Raw genomic sequence first — 19,953 nt, forward strand, 5'->3', positions numbered from 1 at the left:
TTCTTAAGTTTTATAAGGAAGAGGAGAAAGGTTTCTAGGCATTTAAAGGCAGTAGGTAGACAGTACCAGGTAATGGAAAAAGAAAAAAGGAGGAGGCCGGAAGTTAAGTTCTATCTCCTATCCAATTCTGTGAAGGCTGGACATAATGGAATGAGAAGGGAAAAGCTGGAAGATGAGGGACCACAATAGTTAAGTCTGGGCCACAGAACTCTGAGAGAATACCTGGTCATGTGTCATACTGCCTTTGAGGCAAGAGGAAAAGGGGCAGTTGCCAGGTGGGATGTCCAGAGATAGAGGATCTGGAGAATAAATTGACAAGATTTTACTAAGTCTCTTCCCCAGAAATATCAATGAAAAGCAAATTTGCTTTTATTCTGTCTTTATCTTTGTTTGGTTTTACCAGTCTGACAGCTTCTAAATTATCTTTCCCCCTCTGTCTCCACTATTGTTTTTCCCTCTTTAATAATGATCAAGTCCAAAGAAACTTGAGAAGCCCTGCTCCCAGTATCTTTTCCTGAGTCACCAGGGACCCCCCACCCCTAGGGAAGTATTGGGAACAAGTCTTTGGCATTGTCAGGCTCCACATAGCACTAATATGGCTAGCAGCCAGAGTAAAGAACCAGGGAGAGCTAGAGTTTGGATGAGTCTGGTTTAAAGTCCATCGTAGACAGTCCAAATTCCCCTGACACCCTGGGGGAGGGCCCTTGTCTCCAGTTGGGCCAGATTTTATGCAAGACATTTAGTATGTCAAAGTTTCAATCTTTGGCCTTGGAGTCGGGTCTTCTGGGTCTGATTTCAGCTCCGCCCCGGGTGATCCTGGTTAAGAAACCTCTCCACCCCTTTCTTCTCCCAAACTTTAGACCCTTGACCTACCTACCTGACTAGAGGCAAGAAAGATCGGTGCGGGACTGGGAGCTCTTAAGGAGACAGCAGTTAGAGAAAAGAAAGGGGAGAGACTGGCACTAAACTAAACGATTTCAGAACGACAACCTTTGCCCAGACCGACCCTTCACACAGGCTAACTGAAGGGTCCAGGAACCTCGCCAACGCCGGTCCCGCAGACCTGTAGTTCCAGCCCGGCTGAAGAGCGCCACCTGGCGGCCTGCCCTCCCAACCTGGATTCTCTTTGGCCCCGCCGGAGTTCTCGAAGGCAGAGCTAGACTGGGACAGAACTGTCACCTCCCCCTCTACGTCATTCCGAGCACCCCGCCCCTGCTTGGGACGCGCCTCCTCCCGATGGGACTGGCCCTTAGCACCTCCCCCGCAGAAAGGCCGCCCTTCCTCTCCCGCTGCAAGCAGCTCGGGTAGAAAATCTGCTTAATGTTCCCCCCAGGATCCGCCCCACCTCGTCGCCCACAGGGAGCCCGCCCCTCCCCTCATGGGAATCTGCCCCCCCCTTCCTTTCCCTAATGGAATGTGCCGCACCGCCCTCCCTCACCCCGTCCCTGCCGAGGAACGAGCGCCCCTGCTCTTGCCCCGCACCCTCACAGGGAGCCCCTTCCTGTCCAGAGCCCAAATCCCGGTTGATTATGAGGCTTCCCCTCCCCTGGTCCCCGGAGGACCCCGCAGAACCACACTCCACCGCCCCGGGAGCGGGTCCCAGCCCTCGCCCCTCATCCGCCAGTGGGCGGAGCTCCGCGGGCCCGGCCCCGGGGCGGGCGGTCCCATCGTGACGTCACTTCCGTCCGGGCCTGGCCGCGGTTCGGGCTCTGTGGGCCGAGGGGGGGTACGGAGGTGGCAGCCGTGGGAGGAGGCGGCGCGGGAGGCCGAGAAGAGCAAGCCCGGACCAATCCCGCGTCTCGGGCCGCAACCCCCGATCCTGCAGCGCACCGAGAGGCTAGACCGGCCGGATGGGCCGCTGAGCCCGAATCGGGGACCGGTGAGGCTCGAGCAGAGCGGGCTGCCGGGGCCGGGGCGGGAGCGGGCCCGCGGGGCTGCGGGATCTGGAAACCTGCGATGCGGGGAGGGGAGAAGGCCAGGCCCTCCGCTTCTGCTCGCCCGGCGGGGAGGCGGGGGCCCGGGGATCGGCGGACTGGGGCAGTGGGGATAGTGAGGCCAGCCCCGGGGGAGGCCCGGCGGGCGGCCGGGGAAGAAGGGGGCGAGGTGGCTGGGGTCATTGCTGGAGCGAGGGACAGCCTTCGGGATTCGCATCCGGAACCGTGGCGTAGGGGGAGGCCGGGGGGGGGGGCATGCTTCTGGCCAGGGCTTTGGGGAGAGGATGGCTGTGAGCGGGGGGAGGCAGAAAACTGCGAGGCTTGGAAAAATTTTCCACGGCCCTCCTTGAGAGGTTTGAAGAGCTCTTCTCTTCCTTGAGGGTGGTGTCGAACACCACCTGGAGAGGGTCTCACTGGAGTTTGCGCGGCTCGCTTACAGCATTTGGAAGGGACTGTATTCTGAGAGTCTCTACACTGAGCCGGCTGTGCAAAAAGCCCGGCTCGTCCGCGTAGCTGAGCCTCTGCATCTTTACAGTGTGGAGCCCCCTGGAGCTAAAGTCAGGATGTTCCGCTTCATGAGGGACGTGGAGCCCGAGGATCCCATGTTCCTGATGTGAGTATTCCCTCCCCCTCCTGTTCTAGAGCACTCATCCTACTCCACTTCAGGGCTCTAAGTAGTTCAGACAGACATCTGGGTTCCCATGGCTGGCATTGGCTGGAACCAGCTGGATACTCAGCTCCAGCACAGACTCAGAGAGGAAACAGGCATCTGTGCCACTGTTTTCCTAGGACTTTTCCGTTTTGTGGGGGAGGAAGGTGTTGACTGCTTGGCCCCTCCGCCATCCACACGGTATACTCACTCCACAGGGACCCCTTTGCTATTCACCGTCAGCATATGAACCGAATGTTGTCAGGTGGCTTTGGATATAGCCCCTTCCTCAGCATCACAGATGGCAACATGCCTGGGACCAGACCTGCCAGCCGTAGGATGCAGGTAATGGTGCTGTGACATGCCTGAGACCCAAGGAAATGCTGGGGATGGTTAATAAGGTCTTGATTTTTCTTGCACTTCAGCCAACTTAGCAAGTGCAGTGATCTTTTTTAGGAGAGGGGGAGGGGGTCTGGCAAAAGGGCTTCGTGAACCCATTTTGAGAGGAGGATGGAAAAAAAGCTGAGGCCATGAGCTCGGTTTGGGATTGTAGGGAGAGAGGAGGACGTAGTCTCTAATTTGTTCTTTATCTTTTTCTGTAGACTGGGGCTGTCTCCCCCTTTGGGATGCTGGGAATGGTGAGTCCTGATGTCCTCGTGTCCTTCCATTCTCAGACAAGCTGTATACCCTTAGATGTTATTTCCAAATGTGGCTCCCTGGGATAGTAACGCTAGAATCTTTTTAGAGTGTTTACAAAGCTCTGGGCCTGTTGTGTGCTAGGAGTCCTGTGGGTTAAAGATGCTAACTTACTGATCCCTGCATTCTAGGAGCCATACCTATTAGGAGAATGTAATTGCCTTGCAAAGTTTGTCTTTCTGAGGATGGAGATGCAGTTGAAGGGCCAACAAAGATGGCTTTTGTTGTCGTTTTTAGTTTTACGGCCAATCCTTTTATAGGTTGGAGTCCATTTACTTTGGTGTGCTTCCTAAAGATAGGAGGAAATAGGACAGTCGGGAGAAAGAAAATTGGATCAGAGCAGCCGTAGAGACTGAAGAGGAAGCCAGCCATAATACAGGAAGGGAAACACAAAGAGAACATTCTATATTCTGGTCATGCTAATGAAGAGACAGAGCAGTTGCTCCGTGTGGAGGAAGAAGAGACAGAGAAAGAGTAACTGTGTGTCTGTCTAGCGGGGACCTAAAGGAGACCATCTGAGCACTGACTGTGCTTTCCTGACTCTGTTTTCCATCTCTTTGCTGCAGTCGGGTGGCTTCATGGACATGTTTGGGATGATGAACGACATGATTGGGAACATGGTGAGACTCTGGCCCCATACGTTTTTGCAGTCTTGTTCTCAGTAATGACTGGCGGCACCCTTGAGTCCTCGGAGGCAGGGGCGGGGAAAAGTATGATGACAGGCTCAAGCTGGCTGAAGTCACTGAACCCGGAGGCCACTGGATTCCCTTACCTGCCCTCACGCCTGAGTAGGAAGCAGCGACAGCAGTCTTTTAAGTGTGCAATTAGGGCTCCGTGTCTTCAGGTCCCTCTTGTTTATTGTTGGACTCCGAAGAATTTGGGGGGTGCTGATGAGCCCTGAGGTTTTCTCAAGTCCCACGTGTCATGAGAAAGCTGGGGACAAGAACAGGCAGCTGAAGTGTGGGATCCCTTCCTCAGAGGGAAGGGATCTTGGTTCTCAGTCCTGTAGTACCTTTTCCTCCTCAGGAACACATGACAGCTGGAGGCAATTGCCAGACCTTTTCATCCTCCACTGTCATCTCCTACTCCAATACGGGGGATGGGGCCCCGAAGGTCTACCAGGAGACATCAGAGATGCGCTCGGCTCCAGGCGGGGTGAGTTGGAGGGCCTCTCCTTTCCCATAGTGGACAGAACGGAATGACACACAGAAAGCCTGGCTTCCTTTTTCAGGATTGGGTTGTGGGTGGTTTGTCTGTCCTGGCTTGGTGTAGCCAGGGCTTCGGAAGGGGTGGCTCAGTGTGCCGTGTTCTGCCTCATCCCAGATCCGGGAGACTCGGAGGACTGTACGGGACTCAGACAGTGGGCTAGAGCAGATGTCCATTGGGCACCACATCCGAGACCGGGCTCACATCCTCCAGCGCTCCCGAAACCACCGCACGGGGGACCAGGAGGAGCGGCAGGATTATATCAACCTGGATGAGAGTGAGCCTTCCTCCCCGCTCCATCACCCTTCTGACTCCTGGCCCAGTAGCCCCTGGTCCGGTTCCTAGGAGCTAGGAGATAGAAACTTTCTCTCTCTACCTCTGTAGATATTTCTTGGCAAAGTTAGGGTTGGGCCTCTGGTTTTACCTCACTTGAGCCTTGTTGGCTTCAGAGGCTAAGTCAGGTGCCGGCAGTGTCCTCACCAAGAAGGGACCATCTGTCTGGATCGTTTTTTTTTTCCCTCCCCCCCTTTTTTTTCAAGTCAACAGATATTTATTAAATACTTACCATGTGCTTGGGATGATATTCCTTAGCTTAATAAGTGTGCCTTTCCTTTTTTTTTTTTTTTAAGATTTTATTTATTTATTTGACAGACAGAGATCATAAGTAGGCAGAGAGGCAGGCAGAGAGAGAGGAAGGGAAGCAGGCTCCCTGCTGAGCAGAGAGCCCGATGTGGGGCTCGATCCCAGGACCCTGAGATCATGACCTGAGCTAAAGGGAGAGGCTTTAACCCACTGAGCCACCCAGGCGCCCCTAAGTGTGCCTTTCCTAATTTCTTTCTTCAGTAGTCACACCTCTGGGCTGCTGGTGGCTTCCATATTGGAATCACTGTTGGCTGTTAGCTAGTGGAACCAAGTACTAAGGAAAGAAATTGCTGCTCTTCCTCAACACATCCCCACACATAATACTTTCCAGGCTTTGCCCTGTTTCTTCATCTTAGAAGGTTGTTGCTCACTCTCTCAACTGCTTCCTGAAGCCAGCCTATATACTTAAGTGGTCACGTCTGGTCTCTGTGCTCCTCAGGTGAGGCCGCAGCGTTTGACGATGAATGGCGGCGGGAGACGTCCCGGTTCCGGCAGCAGCGCCCTCTGGAATTCCGGCGGCATGAGGCTTCAGGGGGTGGGGGACGAAGGGCTGAGGGGCCTCCCCGCCTGGCTATACAGGGACCTGACGACTCCCCCTCCCGACAGTCCCGCCGCTATGACTGGTGAGGGCCCTAGGCCCTCAGCCTCTCTTGTAAGTACTGAGGGGGAGGAGTAGGTGAGGTGTGGAGCACGGAGGGGGGTTGAAGAGTGGACCTGTGCCCAGGCCTCTGCCACGAGGCGGCAGCAGTCCATGTGCCCAGCAGATGCTGCCTTTTGGTGGTATAAGTTTTCTTTGGTTTGGAAAGAGAAGAATGCTGTCCCTGGAAGAGGGGATTAAATGCAACTCCCCACTTTTATATTTGTCTTTCTTTTGACCTGTGCTGTTCTCTCTTCCCCTTCCAGGTACAGGCTGAGAGGCTGAGAAATCGTCCCCTGGAATAACATTTTCCTCTCCAACTCCCACTCCCAATTTAATATTAAATTAACAGGCAAGCTGGCCCCCACCTCTCCCTGGGGGTCTCAGGGAGAACCTTTCACTACCCCCTTTACCTACTTTTTCCTTCTTTAATCCCCTACCATGATGACTCTACTTCTCCTCTGTCTGCTAACTTGATTTTTCATTTTGCTGCTCCATCTTTGAACCTCCTCACCTTTCCCATTCTACCCTTGTTATGCATTGAAGGGGCTTTTGGGGTGAGCTCTGGGTTTAGGGGCTTCCTCCATCCCTCAGCTACCCTGGGTCTTTGCCACCTCCTCCTCCGATGCCCCCCTGCAGGGGCCATAACCCTCATTCGGGGCTGTGTGTGGAGGGAGAGGACTGGCTCCCAACCTTTCCTCCCTTCTCACCCCCTGCACATCACAGAAATCTTCCCTACACCTTTCTCTACCTTTATTTTTTGATTTGTGCAACTTGGAACTAGGTGTTTATGGAATAAAGGAGAATGGGAAAAAAAAAAAGACCAAGTAGAATTCTGGCTTTACTTTTTGATCTGGTCCCAGTTCAATTTCAACCCTCCTGTCTCCCAGTTCCCTTCTGGCCTTCCCTTTGTCTCCACATGTGGCCTTCTTGAGTTCAAGCCCAGTACCTCAGTGGTAATGACCGTGGGCCTGGCAGAGCCTGGCAGATAGGAACCAGCTGTGGAAGTCAGCTGGCCTAGGGCGGGTGGGTGAAGACACTAGCAGTGGCCTTGCTGGCTGTCTCCCTTGCTTTTGCTGTCTCTTCACATGTCCAGGGGAGCATAGGGCCAGTCTCTTAGGTGCCTGAGGATTTTGCTGCCCCTTGACCCTCAGGCCGAGTTTGGCCCCTGGGCTGTGGGTGGGAACGCTTGTCGTAAGTAGCAGGAAGGCACAGGCCTGCAATGGGGAGGCACCTAGGAGTCAGCAGTGTTCTCTCACTCTCAGTTGTTGAGAATTTGAGCCCAGGGAAGGAGACCAGAGAAGAAAACTAATCTGGAACCTGAGCGGTGCTAAAAGGGCATGAGGTGCTCAAATTTCTCAAGATGTTCGCTCTCGCTCGACCTGGCATGGCCAAATGGGTCACCCTGTTCTTGGGAACTTACTTAAGGATGGTCAGTGCTTGTAAGGGACTGATGATGGTTTCTTCTTTATAAAAATCTTCGGTTCTTTTCAGTCTATTGTAAAGTGAAAAAAAAAACGGGACAACGGGGTGCCTGGCTGGCTCAGTAGAGCATGCAACTTTCAATCTCCGGGTCGTGAGTTCAGGCCCCACGCTGGCCAAAGAGCTTACATAGAAAACAAACACACACACGCTCATACACAACCCAAGACTTTGGCTCTTCTCAAGGAAGGGAGGATCTTTCCGTGTCCTCTGTGAAGAAACAGACTCCAGAGACCTGTCTGGTTGCTGACTGCAGAGAGATGAAGCTGAGTGCAACAACCAGGCACTGACTTCATATCTCAGGGCAGGTGCCAAATCTCATTAAATAGGGCTGGTGAAGAGGCATGAGCAGGGTTAAGGGGCAGCTAAGAGAACCCAGCAATCTCAGAAGTCAAGCAGGTACAGGTACCCCGCCCCCACTATCCAAAAGCAGAGCGTTCCTGCGAAAACTTTTGTAAGCTGAAATGGCACAAAGCGAACGGATTACCATTAACTGACATGGAAAAGCTCTTGAGCATTCCCAGACCCGAAATAACAACCTCTTGAATTTTGCTGAAACTATCTCGCTAAGGGACACACAAAATAGAGCTCCCAGGCAGTTCAAAGCTAGGCCAGAGGCAGGGAGCTGAGCAGAGCTCTGGGGGCAGGAGCTCGGTGGGACTTAAATTGCTGCAGAAGAAACGCTGAATTCTGTTTACACTTTGTCTCATAAAAGCAAAAATCCATATTTCTTTGTGTTAGCCAAAACTGGTATTAATGCTGGTCTTTTGTAAAAGCGAAGTGGAGTGGTGTGAACTTTGGAAATGTGTGTGTGTGGGGGGGGGGGGGTGCCTGTAGAGAGAGTTCGTCTCCACCTGGGTTGCTGAATTATAGATAATGGGACTCAGCACAGCCCTCAGTCTGAGGGGTCCCCTGGGCTCTGTCTGAATAGACAGATTTACTTCCTCTGGGAGTGAGAGCGCTCTCCTCAGTCTCCTGAGGGGCCCACCGTTGAAAGAGCGCAAGCCCTCTAAAGGGTGCCCAGAGGCTGAGTCCTTACCTGCGCCGCCAACCCAGCCGAGTGGTCTTGGGCAGGTCCTCCACTTCCCTGGGCCTCTGCTCCGAAGTTCCCTCCTACCTAGAAAACCTCAGGCTATAGTTCATGCCCGACCTGCCAACCAGGATTTCAGTCACAGTGCCCACACTCACAGGCACGGTTCTGAGTGGGGGCCAGAGCAGGGCAAGGGTTGCCCTGATCTCAATCTAGGTAAGGCAACCTAGTGTTTCCCAAGCTCTGCCGAGGAGGTCCTAGCTTTCAGACACATGAACTTGTTTTCACCTCTACTCCCTGCTCTTGGATGAGGACCACCCTTCAGCCCAGCACTCATTCCTCGGGCCTGTGACTAGTGAGTAGGGAGGAATAGGTTGTGGGGAATCAGCAGCAGCCACCAAGTGAGGGCTCAAGAACCAGCACCCTGGCACTTCCTGACCTGTCTGCCATTGTGGGGTGAGGCCCAGGGGACAGAGAGGGAAGGAACTCTCGGGAAGGAAGTTGACATTTTATTTCTGGTCAGCTTTCCAACTGGGCCCTGGCCTCATTCACAACAGCCATCCACTCATCCGGGGGATATGGTCAGACTCATTATTTTCCTGCATGGTTTGGGGAAATGAATTATCCAGAGGAGTGAAATGATGAATACAGCCTGGCATGAGCGAGACCCGGCTCTACCACGTAGCTCTGACGGAAGAGATTCTTAATCTCTCAACATCAGTTTCCCACTTTATAAAATGGGCCTTTCTAGGTGCTGATGGCGCTGGGGACATGGGTCCATACCATAGTACAGTGAGAAATCTGTAAATTAGTACAGAAAAAGCATTTGACACAGTATAAGGGATATAAATGACTGATTTCTCCCAGATTATTCTGTCTTGCTCCTTTTTTTTTTCTTTCAAGGTTTTATTTATTCGTTTGACAGAAAGAGAGAGCACAGGAAGGGGGAGTGCCAGGCAGAGAGAGCAGGGAGCCTGATGGGGACTCCATCCCGGGACCCTGGGATCAAGACCTGAGCAGAAGGCAGATGCTTAATGACTGAGCCACCCATCGTCCCTCAACTTTACAGACTAACAAGTAGAAACAAAGGTTTGGCCACTCTGACCCAGCCCTGCTTGCGGTTTGGGTTGTTTTCTGTCCTTAGCTAACAAAGAGCCTTGGGTCCTACTAATACCCTCTACCTCATGCCCCCTTCCTCTGTCCTGCAATCCAAAGCCCAAGTCACAAACCGGTTACCCAGAGAACCAGGAGCTGATCCACAAGAAGAACGCAGTATTTCAGTCTCCCAGCCCACGTAGTCCAAGTCCACTTAAATACTCCACGCACCTGCCCCGCCCTGATGCTCCCCAGCCTGGGCCTGAGTCCTCCCAAAGGCTGAGAGAGCCGCAAGAGCCAAGCTCTCCTTCTCCCAGGCCATTCCAGTTGGGATGGGGTTAAGAAAAAAGTAGCCTTGGGGCGCCTGGGTGGCTCAGTGGGTTAAAGCCTCTGCCTTCGGCTTAGGTTATGGTCTCAGGGTCCTGGGATCGAGTCCCACATCGGGCTCTCTGCTCAGTGGAGAACCTGCTTCCTCCTCTCTCTCTGCCTGCCTTTCTGACTACTTGTAATCTCTATCAAATAAATAAATAAAATCTTTAAAAAAAAAGAAAAAGAAAAAAGTAGCCTTTACTTCTCTCCCTTCTTAGACATCACTGGGGTCTTCAGATAGGAGAGGTGGGATCTAGGCGAGGCTGCTAGGAGCTGGAGAGATGAAGCACTGGGGCATGGGGAGGGAAGTTGGGTAGCTGATTCTCCTAAGCAGTGTCCCAACTAGCCTCTGTCCCTGGGGAGAGCCTGTAGGGCCACAACTGGCATGGCGGGAGGGGAGTGCACTCAAGAGGCCCCGGATGCCAAAGGCCAGCAGAGCTGCCATGGAAGGTGGGCAGAGAGGGCTGACAGCGCTGAGCCCTCCCATCCTCAATGTCCACCCTGAAATGGTACCTCTAGGGAGACTAGGACAAGCATGTAGTACTTCTCCCTCTGGGCTCAGTACTACTTCTCCCCCTGCTTCCCCACCATCCCCACTCTGGACTATCCCTGGGATGAGATGAACTAAGTTAGTACTCAGAGTTCCTTGCCCTTTCTCTGCCTTTATGATTCTTTTCTTCTCTGAGGTCCTTATCTTTTGCATAGGAATAAGATGCTACCCGCCCCCGCCCCTGATCCCCACGGCCCTTAACCTCAGCATCCACCCCATCCTCTTCATCTGCTGTCACCTGCCACCTGGGGAGCTTGCAGGTTCTGGACAATTCTCTCCAAGATGTCAGTGTTCTCCAGTCAAGAGGCCAACCCAGTGTCTGAGCCATCTGAGGCTAGGCCGTTTGGACACATGAAGCTGGAGCATAGGAGAGGAGGCGTGGGAAAGGGTCATGGAGGTGGCATTGAGTCTCTAAAAGTTGTAGCAGAAATACCTCAGGCAAGGTAAAGGTCACCCTGAGGTGGGAAATGGTTTGATGGGAAGGTTCTTAGAAATCTACCGGTGAATTTAGTCGAGATATCCCGGATTTGTGTGTGTTGGGGGGTGGGTGGAGTTCCCAATATACAGGGAACATGGCAGGGAAGGACAGAGGCTGATTCCCAATTCAAATATTTATTAATTAATTAATTGATTTAAAAATATTATTTATTTATTTATTTTACAGAGAGGCAGGTGGGGATGGGAGGGAAGCAGGCTCCCAGCTAAGCAGAGAGCCCGATGTGGGGCTCTATCCCGGGACCCTGAGAACACGCCCTGAGCCGAAGGCAGAGGCTTAACCCCACTGAGCCACCCAGGTGCCCCCAAATCTTTTTTTTTTTTAAGATTTTATTTATTTACTTGACAGATAGAGATCACAAGCAGGCAGAGAGAGAGGAGGAAGCAGGCTACCTGATGAGCAGAGAGCCCGATGCGGGGCGATGCCAGGACCCTAGGATCATGACCGGAGCTGAAGGCAGAGGCTTTAACCCCTTGAGCCACCCAGGCACCCCCCCCCACATCTTAATTTAAACAAACCCAGTATATGATATAAATAAATAACACATTTAGAGTTAGAGACCTTACAGGTGACCTTCTCACCGCAGACCTACTAAAGCAGAATGTCCAGGTTGGAGAGGATTCCAATGCAGCTTAGCAACAGTTACAGAGATCCTCCAAACCCCCGCTCCTATGTCACTGCTTAAGAAACAGAGGTGACTTGCTTGCACGCCATGCAGCTAACTACCTAGCAGCGCTGCAAGAGCCAGGACTCAAAATCCAGATTGACACAAATGATACCAACATGCTATCAAGAATGATTCACCATGGGGCAGGGGGTGGTCCTTCAAACTGCTCCTTGGTGATTTGTAAAAACGTTTAATTTACATTAAAATTTACTCAAGTAATAACACCGTATTTCAAATGATGAATGCCAGTAGCCCAGTATGTCTGTTTTTTAAATCTTGTATTTTTTTAAAGCATTTAATAAAATTGCTATGTGTGTGGGGAGGCTGGGTGGCTCAGTCGTTAAGTGTCTGCCTTCGGCTCAGGTTGTGATCCCAGGGTCCTGGAATCGAGCCCCACATTGGGCTCCCTGCTCGGCGGGAAGCATGCTTCTCCCTTTCCCACTCCCCTGCTTGTGTTCCCTCTCTCGCTTTCTTTGCCAAATAAAAAAAATCTTAAAAAATTGTTCTGTGTGTGTGTGTACTTTTGGGTGAGTTTTAACACATGTGCATTTGTGTAAGCACCCCCATAGTCAGGATCCAAACAGTTCTATCACCCTGAACACCTTCCTGCAGCTTCTCTGTAGTCACACCCTTCCTCGAATCTTAACCTTAACAACCACCGATATGTTCTCTGTTGTTATAATTCTGCCATTTCCAGAATATCATAGAATGAAATCATAGATGAGAGTAGCTCTTTGACTCAGCATAATGCCTTTGAGATTCAGTCGTGTTGTGGCATGTATTAATAGTTTACTCCTTTTTATTGCTGAGTAGTAGTCTGTGTGTTTATAATCGGTATCCATTCACCTGTCTGAGGATATTCCAGTTTCCAGTTTGGGGGCATAGGAACAGAGCCGCTATAAACACTTGTGCACATGTTTTTGTGTGTATGTATCTTAATTGTTTTAGGAATGGAGTGGAATTGCTAGGCCATATGGTAAGTGCGTATTTATCTTTATAAGAAAATGCCAAGGGGCGCCTGGGTGACTCAGTGGGTTAAAGCCTCTGCCTTCAGCTCAGGTCATGATCTCAGGGTCCTGGGATCAAGCCCCACATCAGGCTCTCTGCTCAGCGGGGAGCCTGCTTCCCCCCCCCTCTCTGCCTGCCTCTCTGCCTACTTGTGATCTCTCCCTCTCTGTCAAATAAATAAATAAAATCTTTTTAAAACAGAAAGAGAAAAAAAGGAAAAGAAAAGAAAAGAAGAGAAAAAGAAAAGAAAAGAAAATGCCAAGCTTTTCCGGGGTGGCTGCACCATTTTGCATTCCCACTGGCAAGGTAAGAGAGTCCTGGTTGCTTTGCGTCCTTGCCAGCGGTTAGTATGTCAGTTTTTATTTTATTTTACCCATTCCATTAAGTGCGTAGGTGTTCTTCTATTTATTCTAATAGGTATCTTGTCATGGTTTTAATTTGTATTTCCCCAGTGACTAATGATGTTGAGCGTTTCGTCATTGCTTATTTGCCATCATTACAACCTCTTTGATGAAGTGTCTGCTTAAGTCTTCCTGCCATTTTTCAAAATTGGATTGTTTATTTCCTTCCTGTTGAGTTCTGAGAGTTCTTTATATATTCTGGTAAGAAGTCCTTTGTTAAATGGCATTTGCAAACAATTCTTTCCCATTCTGTAGTTTGTCCTTTCTTCCTCTCCACATCTTCTTTTTCTTTTCTCTTTCTTTCTTTTTTTTTTTTAATTTTTATTTATTTATTTGACAGACAGAGGTCACAAGTAGGCAGAGAGGCAGGCAGAGAGAGAGGAAGGGAAGCAGGATCCCCGCTGAGCAGAGAGGCCTGATCTGATGCGGGGCTCAATCCCAGGACCCTGGGATCATTACCTGAGCCGAAGGCAGAGGCTTTAACCCACTGAGCCACCCAGGCGCCCCTCTTTTTTTTTTTTTTTTTTTTTTGACATCTTTTTCAAAGCAAAAGTTGTAATTAAGATGAAGTCCAAATTACCGCTACTTTCTCTTATATCATTTTTGGGTGTCATATCTAAGAACACTTTGCCTAACTCTGGATATCTGAGATTTTCTCCTATGTTATCTCCTAAAAGCTTTGTGGTTGTGCATTTGATATTTAGATCTTTCTTTTTTCTTGGGTGAGTTTTGGTAGCATGTGGCTTTCAAGAAGTTGGTCCATTTCATCTAAATTATTGAATTTAGGGGTGCCTGGGTCGCTCAGTCGGTTTAGCGGCTGCCTTCAGCTCAGCTCATGATCCTGGGATTGAGCCCCATGTCAGGCTTCCTGCTCAGTGGAGAGCCTGCTTCTCCCTCTCCCTTTGTCTGCCACTCTGCCTACTTGTGCTCTCTTTCTGTCAAATAAATAAATAAAATCTTAAAAAAATAAATTGTTGAGGGGCGCCTGGGTGTCTCAGTGGGTTAAGCCTCTGCCTTCGGCTCAGGTCATGATCTCAAGGTCCTGGGATGGAGTCCTGCGTTGGGCTCTCTGTTTGGCAGGCAAACTTGATTCCCCCCCCCCCCCCCCCGCCGCCTGCCTCTCTGTGTACTTGTGCTCTCTCTCTGTCAAATAAATTGAGAGCCCGATGCGGTGCTCGATCCCAGGACCCCGGGACCACGACCTGAGCCAAAGGCAGAGGCCTAACCCACTGAGCCACCCAGGCGCCCCAAATATTTTTTATTTTAAGTAATTTCTATACCTAATGTGTGGCTCAATCTCACCCTGAGATCAAGAGTTCTATGGCCTACAGACTGAGCCAGCTAGGCACCTCTAAGTTTCATTGTTCTGCTCTTATTATGTTTTCCTTTCTTTTTTTTTTTAAAGATTTTATTTATTTATTTGAGAGAGAGAGATCACAAGTAGGCAGAGAGGTGGGCAGAGAGAGAGAGAGAGAGAGAGCTGAGCAGAGAGCCTGATGCGGGGCTTGATCCTAGGACCCTAAGAATATGACCTGAGCCGAAGGCAGAGGCTTAACCCACTGAGCCACTCAGGTGCCCCATGTTTTCCTTCTTCTTGCTTCGTGTTTATTTTTGCTATTCACATAACTTCTTAAGGTAAAAGTATAGATTATTGACTGGAGACCTTTCTTCTTTCCTAATATAAGCATTTGATGCTATAATTTTTCCTTAAATCACTGCTTTATCTGCGTCTCACATATTTTGATATTTTATTTTTTCATTTTTTAAAAAACGATTTTATTTACTTACTGGAGAGAGAGAGAGAGAAAGCACAAACAGGGGAAGTGGCAGGGAGAGGGAGAAGCAGGCTCTCCACTGAGCAAGAAGCCCAATGTGGGACTCGATCCCAGGACCCTTAGGTCATGACCTGAGCTGAAGGCAGATGCCCAACCAACTGAGCCACCCAGGTGTCCCTCTTTTTTTTTTTTTTTAAGATTTTATTTATTCATTTGAGAGAGAAGCAGAGGGAGCATGAGCAGAAGGGAGGGGCAGAGGGAGAGGGACAGCAGACTCCTCACTGAGTGCAGTGCTCAACACAGGGCTGGATCCCAGGACACTGGGATCATGACCTAAGCCAAAGTTAGACACTTAACCAACTGAGCTGCCCAGGTGCCCCTGTATTTTCCTTTTGTTAAGTTTGCAATACCGTCTAATCTCTCTTAGCACTTCACTTTTGATGATTTGGCTATTTAAAAGTATGTTGTTTAGTTTCCATGTGTTTGGAGATTTCCCTGTTTTCTTTCTCTTATTGATTTCTAGTTCTAATTCCTTTATGGCCAGAAAGCATACTTTGTATGACTTCAATCTTTTTAAATTTGTTGTGGTTTGTTTTATGACTCAGGACATGACCTATCTTGGTAAGTGTGTCATATGTATGTATGTATGTATTTAAAGATTTTATTTATTCATTTGACACACACAGAGAGAAATCACAAGTAGGCAGAGAGGCAGGCGGGGGTGGGGGGCAGGGGAGAAAGCAGGCTGAACAAAAAACCCGATGCGGGACTCGATCCCAGGACCCCGAGACCACAACCCGAGCTGAAGGCAGAGACTCAACCCACTAAGCCACCCAGGTGCCCTGCCATGTGTATTTAAAAAGAAATTGTGATTCTGTTGTGTCGAGGAAGTGTTCTATGAATTTCAGTTAGATCCTATTGGTTGATGACAATTTTCAGTTCTACATACTTCTATACATCTAATTTTGTTTACTTGTTCTGCTGGATACTGCTGAGTTTTGACATTTTCAACTACAATTGTGGATCTGTCCTTTTTTTTCTCTTTAATATCTGTGAGTTTTTGCTTTTTGTATTTTGAACCTCGTAGTTAGATGCAGAGACATTTAGAATTATGCCCTCTGGGAAAAACCAGAACTTTTTTAAAAAGTTTTTTTTTTTGATAAAAACTTTTTATCATTATGTACTGTTCTTCTTTATCCCTGGTAATTTTCTTTGCTCTGAAGTTAATTTGCCTTACTATAGCCAGTACAGCTTTCTTCTGATTAGTGTTTTCATGTATATGTCCTTCTATTCTTTTACTTTTAATTCACCTATTTTATACTTAAAATGGGTTTTTTGAAGACAGCATATAGTTGGATCTTTTGTGGTTTTTAAAGAGCATTTTGATAGTCTTTTAATTGGTGTATTTATGCTACTTATATTTAATATAAGTGTTAATGTGGTTCAATTTACTTCTATTATTTTATTATTCTGTTTGGTCCCATTTATAATTCAGCTACCTCCACTTTCAAGCCATTTTTTAATGATTTTTTTTTTAATTTTATTTATTTGACAGAGAGAGATCACAAGTAGCCAAAGAGGCAGGCGGGGGGGGGGAAGCAGGCTCCCCACCTAGCAGAGAGCCCAATGTGGGGCTCGATCCCAGGACCCCAAGACCACGACCCAAGCCAAAGGCAGAGGCTTAACACACTGAGCCACCCAGGCGCCCCATTTTTTTATTGTTGTTGTTTATTTGTATTTTATTTATTTGTTTGTTTGTTTATTTACTTAAGAGACAAAGCATGCTTGCACAAGCAGGGAGAAGGGGCAGAAGGAGAGGGGGAAGCAGACTCCCCAGATAGGGCTTGAACCCAGGATCCCGAGATCACGACCCGAGTGGAAGGCAGACACTTAACCAAGAAGCTAGTCAGGTGCCCCTATTTGGGTATTATTAGATAGAAAGTATTCTACCTTTTTTTTCTTACTAAATTTTTCTTTTTTTTTAACTTTAAAAAAAAAAGATTGTATTTATTTATTTGACAGAGAAAGACACAGCAAGAGAAGTAACAGAAGCAGGAGGACTGGGAGAGAAATCAGGCTTCCCACCAAGCATGCAGCCCATGTCGGGCTGGATCCCAGGGCCCTGGGATCATGACCTGAGCCACCCATCTTTTTTTTTTTTTTTTTTTTTTTTTTAAGTGATAGCCCTGGGGCAGGAATGGCAAGCTTTTTCTGTAAAGGGCCAGATAATATGTTAGGCTTTGCAGGTCATACAATGTCTGTTGCAACACTTGACTGGTGATGTAAACTGGTGCCACCACTGTGGAAAACAGTATGCAGGTTCCTCAAACAGTTAAAAATAGAGCTACCCTATGACCCAGTAATCACACTACTGGGTATTTACCCAAAAAACCAAAAACACTAATTCAAAAATGTTGATAGCAGCATTATTTATAGTAGCTGAACTATGGAATCCGTGCACATGTCCATCAATAGATGAATGGATAAGACAATGTGGTACAGATTCACAATGGAATATTATTCAGCCATAAAAAGGAATGAAATCTGGCCATTTGCAATGACAAGGATGGAGCTAGACAGTATTATACTAGATGTTCCAATAAAATTTTATTTACAAAAACAGGTAGTGGGCTGGTTCTGGCCTGTGGAGTGTGGCTTACTAACCCTTGCTCCAGGGATTATAAAATCCACACTTACCAGAGTCCACTTAGAATCTGTACTTCACTACAGATTTTACCACCATGTTAGGCCCCTTTATTGTCTCTCCTTTGTGTTGTAGTTGTCATAAGTATTAAATCTGAAAATGCTGAAAACCCCATCAGAGTTTTATAACTTTTACTTTCAATTGTTAGAGACATTTTAAAGAACAAGAGAACAATCTATACTTATCAGATCTGTTACTCTTCCTTCTTTTTTTTTTAAAGATTTTATTTATTTATTTGACAGAGAGAGATCACAAGTAGGCAGAGAGGCAGGCAGAGAGAGTGAGAGGAAGCAGGCTCCCTGCCAAGCAGAGAGCCTGATGCGGGACTCGATCCCAGGACCCTGAGATCATGACCTGAGCCGAAGGCAGCGGCTCAAACCACTGAGCCACCCAGGCGCCCATGTTTCTCTTCCTTCTTGATGTCCTGTTTCCTCAGTCACCGTTTTTCTTCTGTCTGAAGAACTTTCTTTAGCATTTCTTTTATTTTTAAAAAAAGATTGATCTATTTGAGAGAGAGCGAGCAAGCAAAGAGAGGGGCAGAGGGAGAGGGACAGAGAATCCTGAAGCAGACTCCCTGCTGAGCACGGAGCCCGACATGCAGGTCCATTGCTTGACCCTGAGATCTTGACCTGAGCCAAAAATCAAGAGTTGGGCACTTACAAATATTGTGAAAATGCCTATGCTACCTAAAGCAATCTACACATTTAATGCAATCCCTATCAAAATCCCGTCCATTTTCTTCAAAGAAATGGAACAAATAATCCTAAAATTTGTATGGAACCAGAAAAGACCTCGAATAGCCAAAGGAATATTGAAAAAGAAAGCCAAAGTTGGTGGCATCATAATTCCAGACTTTAAGCTCTATTACAAAGCTCTCATCATCAAGACAGTATGGTACTGGCACAAAAACAGATACATAGATCAATGGGACAAAATAGAGAGCCCAGAAATAGACCCTCAACTCTATGGTCAACTAATCTTCGACAAAGCAGGAAAGAATGTCCAATGGAAAAAAGACAGCCTCTTCAACAAATGGTGTTGGGAAAATTAGACAGCCACATGCAGAAAAATGAAATTGGACCGTTTCCTTATACCATGCATGAAAATAGAAGGACCTCAATGTGAGAAAGGAATCCATCAAAATCCTTGAGGAGAACTCAGGCAGCAACCTATTCAACCTCAGTTGCAGCAACTTCTTCCTAGGAACATCGCTAAAGGCAAAGGAAGCAAGGGCAAAAGTGAACTATTGGGACTTCATCAAGATCAAAAGCTTTTGCACAGCAAAGGAAACAGTTAACAAAACCAAAAGACAACTGACAGAATGGAAGAAGATATTTGCAAAGACATATCAGATAAAGGCTAGTATCCAAAATTTATAATGAGCTTAGCAAACTCAACACCCAAAGAACAAATAATAATCCAATCAAGAAATGGGCAGAAGACATGAACAGACATTTCTGCAAAGAAGACATCCAGATGGCCAACAGACACATGAAAAAGTGCTCCACATCACTCGGCATCAGGGAAATACACATCAAAACCACAATGAGATACCACCTCACACCAGTCAGAATGGCTAAAATTAACAAGTCAGGAAATAACAGATGCTGGTGAGGATGCAGAGAAAGGGGAACCCTCCTACACTGTTGGTGGGAATGCAAGCTGGTGCAACCACTCTAGAAAACAGCATGGAGGTTCCTCAAAAAGATGAAAATAGAGATACCCTACAACCCAGCAATTGCACTACTGGGTATTTACCCTAAAGATATGAACATAGTGATCTGAAGGGGCACATGTACCTGAATGTTTATAGCAGCAATGTCCACAATAGCCAAAGTATGGAAAGCACCTAGATGTCCATCAACAGATGAATGGATAAAGATGTGGTATGGGGTGCCTGGGTGGCTCAGTGGGTTAGGCCTCTGCCTTCTGCTCAGGTCATGATCTCAGGGTCCTGGGATCGAGCCCCTCATCAGGCTCTCTACTCAGCGGGGAGCCTGCTTCCTCCTCTTTCTCTGCCTGCCTCTCTGCCTACTTGTGATCTCTGTCAAATAAATAAATAAGATATTTTAAAAAAAGATGCGGTATATATACAATGGAATATTATGCAGCCACCAAAAGAAATGAAATCTTGCCATTTGCGACGATGTGGATGGAACTAGAGGGTATTATGCTTAGCGAAATAAGTCAATCTGAGAAAGACAACTATCATATGATCTCCCTGACATGAGGAAGTAGAGATGCAACGTGGAGGGCTTGGGGGGTAGGAAAAGAATAAATGAAACAAGATGGGATCGGGAGGGAAACAAACCATAAGAGACTCTTAATGTCACAAAACAAACTGAGGGTGGCCAGGGGGAGGGGGGTAGGGAGAGGGTGGTGGGGTTATGGACATTGGGGAGGGTATGTGCTATGGTTAAGTGCTGTGAAGTGTGTAACCTGGCAATTCACAGACCTGTACCCCTAGGGCTAATAATACATTATATGTTTATAAACAAATAAAATTTTTTTTTAAATAATAATAAATAAATATTCAATATTTTTTAAAAAAAAGAGTTGGGCGCTTAACCAACAGCCACCCAGGCGCCCCCTTTGCCTTTCATTTAGAGTGG

General features: G+C 48.0%; 1 protein-coding gene across 1 annotated transcript; it reads left to right on the forward strand.

The window, feature by feature from the left end:
- The first annotated feature begins 1,684 nt into the window (after positions 1-1,684).
- MLF2 (myeloid leukemia factor 2) lies at positions 1,685-6,573 on the forward strand. Its single transcript, XM_046013896.1, has 9 exons — positions 1,685-1,879; positions 2,470-2,547; positions 2,802-2,928; positions 3,186-3,221; positions 3,846-3,899; positions 4,306-4,434; positions 4,603-4,762; positions 5,567-5,779; positions 6,031-6,573. Exons 2-8 carry the CDS (start codon positions 2,498-2,500, stop codon positions 5,752-5,754), a joined length of 744 nt encoding a protein of 247 aa, XP_045869852.1. The 5' UTR covers positions 1,685-1,879; positions 2,470-2,497; the 3' UTR covers positions 5,755-5,779; positions 6,031-6,573.
- The last annotated feature ends 13,380 nt before the right edge of the window (positions 6,574-19,953 follow it).

This window comes from Meles meles, chromosome 7, assembly GCF_922984935.1.
Source record: "Meles meles chromosome 7, mMelMel3.1 paternal haplotype, whole genome shotgun sequence".
NCBI classification, from domain to species: Eukaryota; Metazoa; Chordata; class Mammalia; order Carnivora; family Mustelidae; genus Meles; species Meles meles.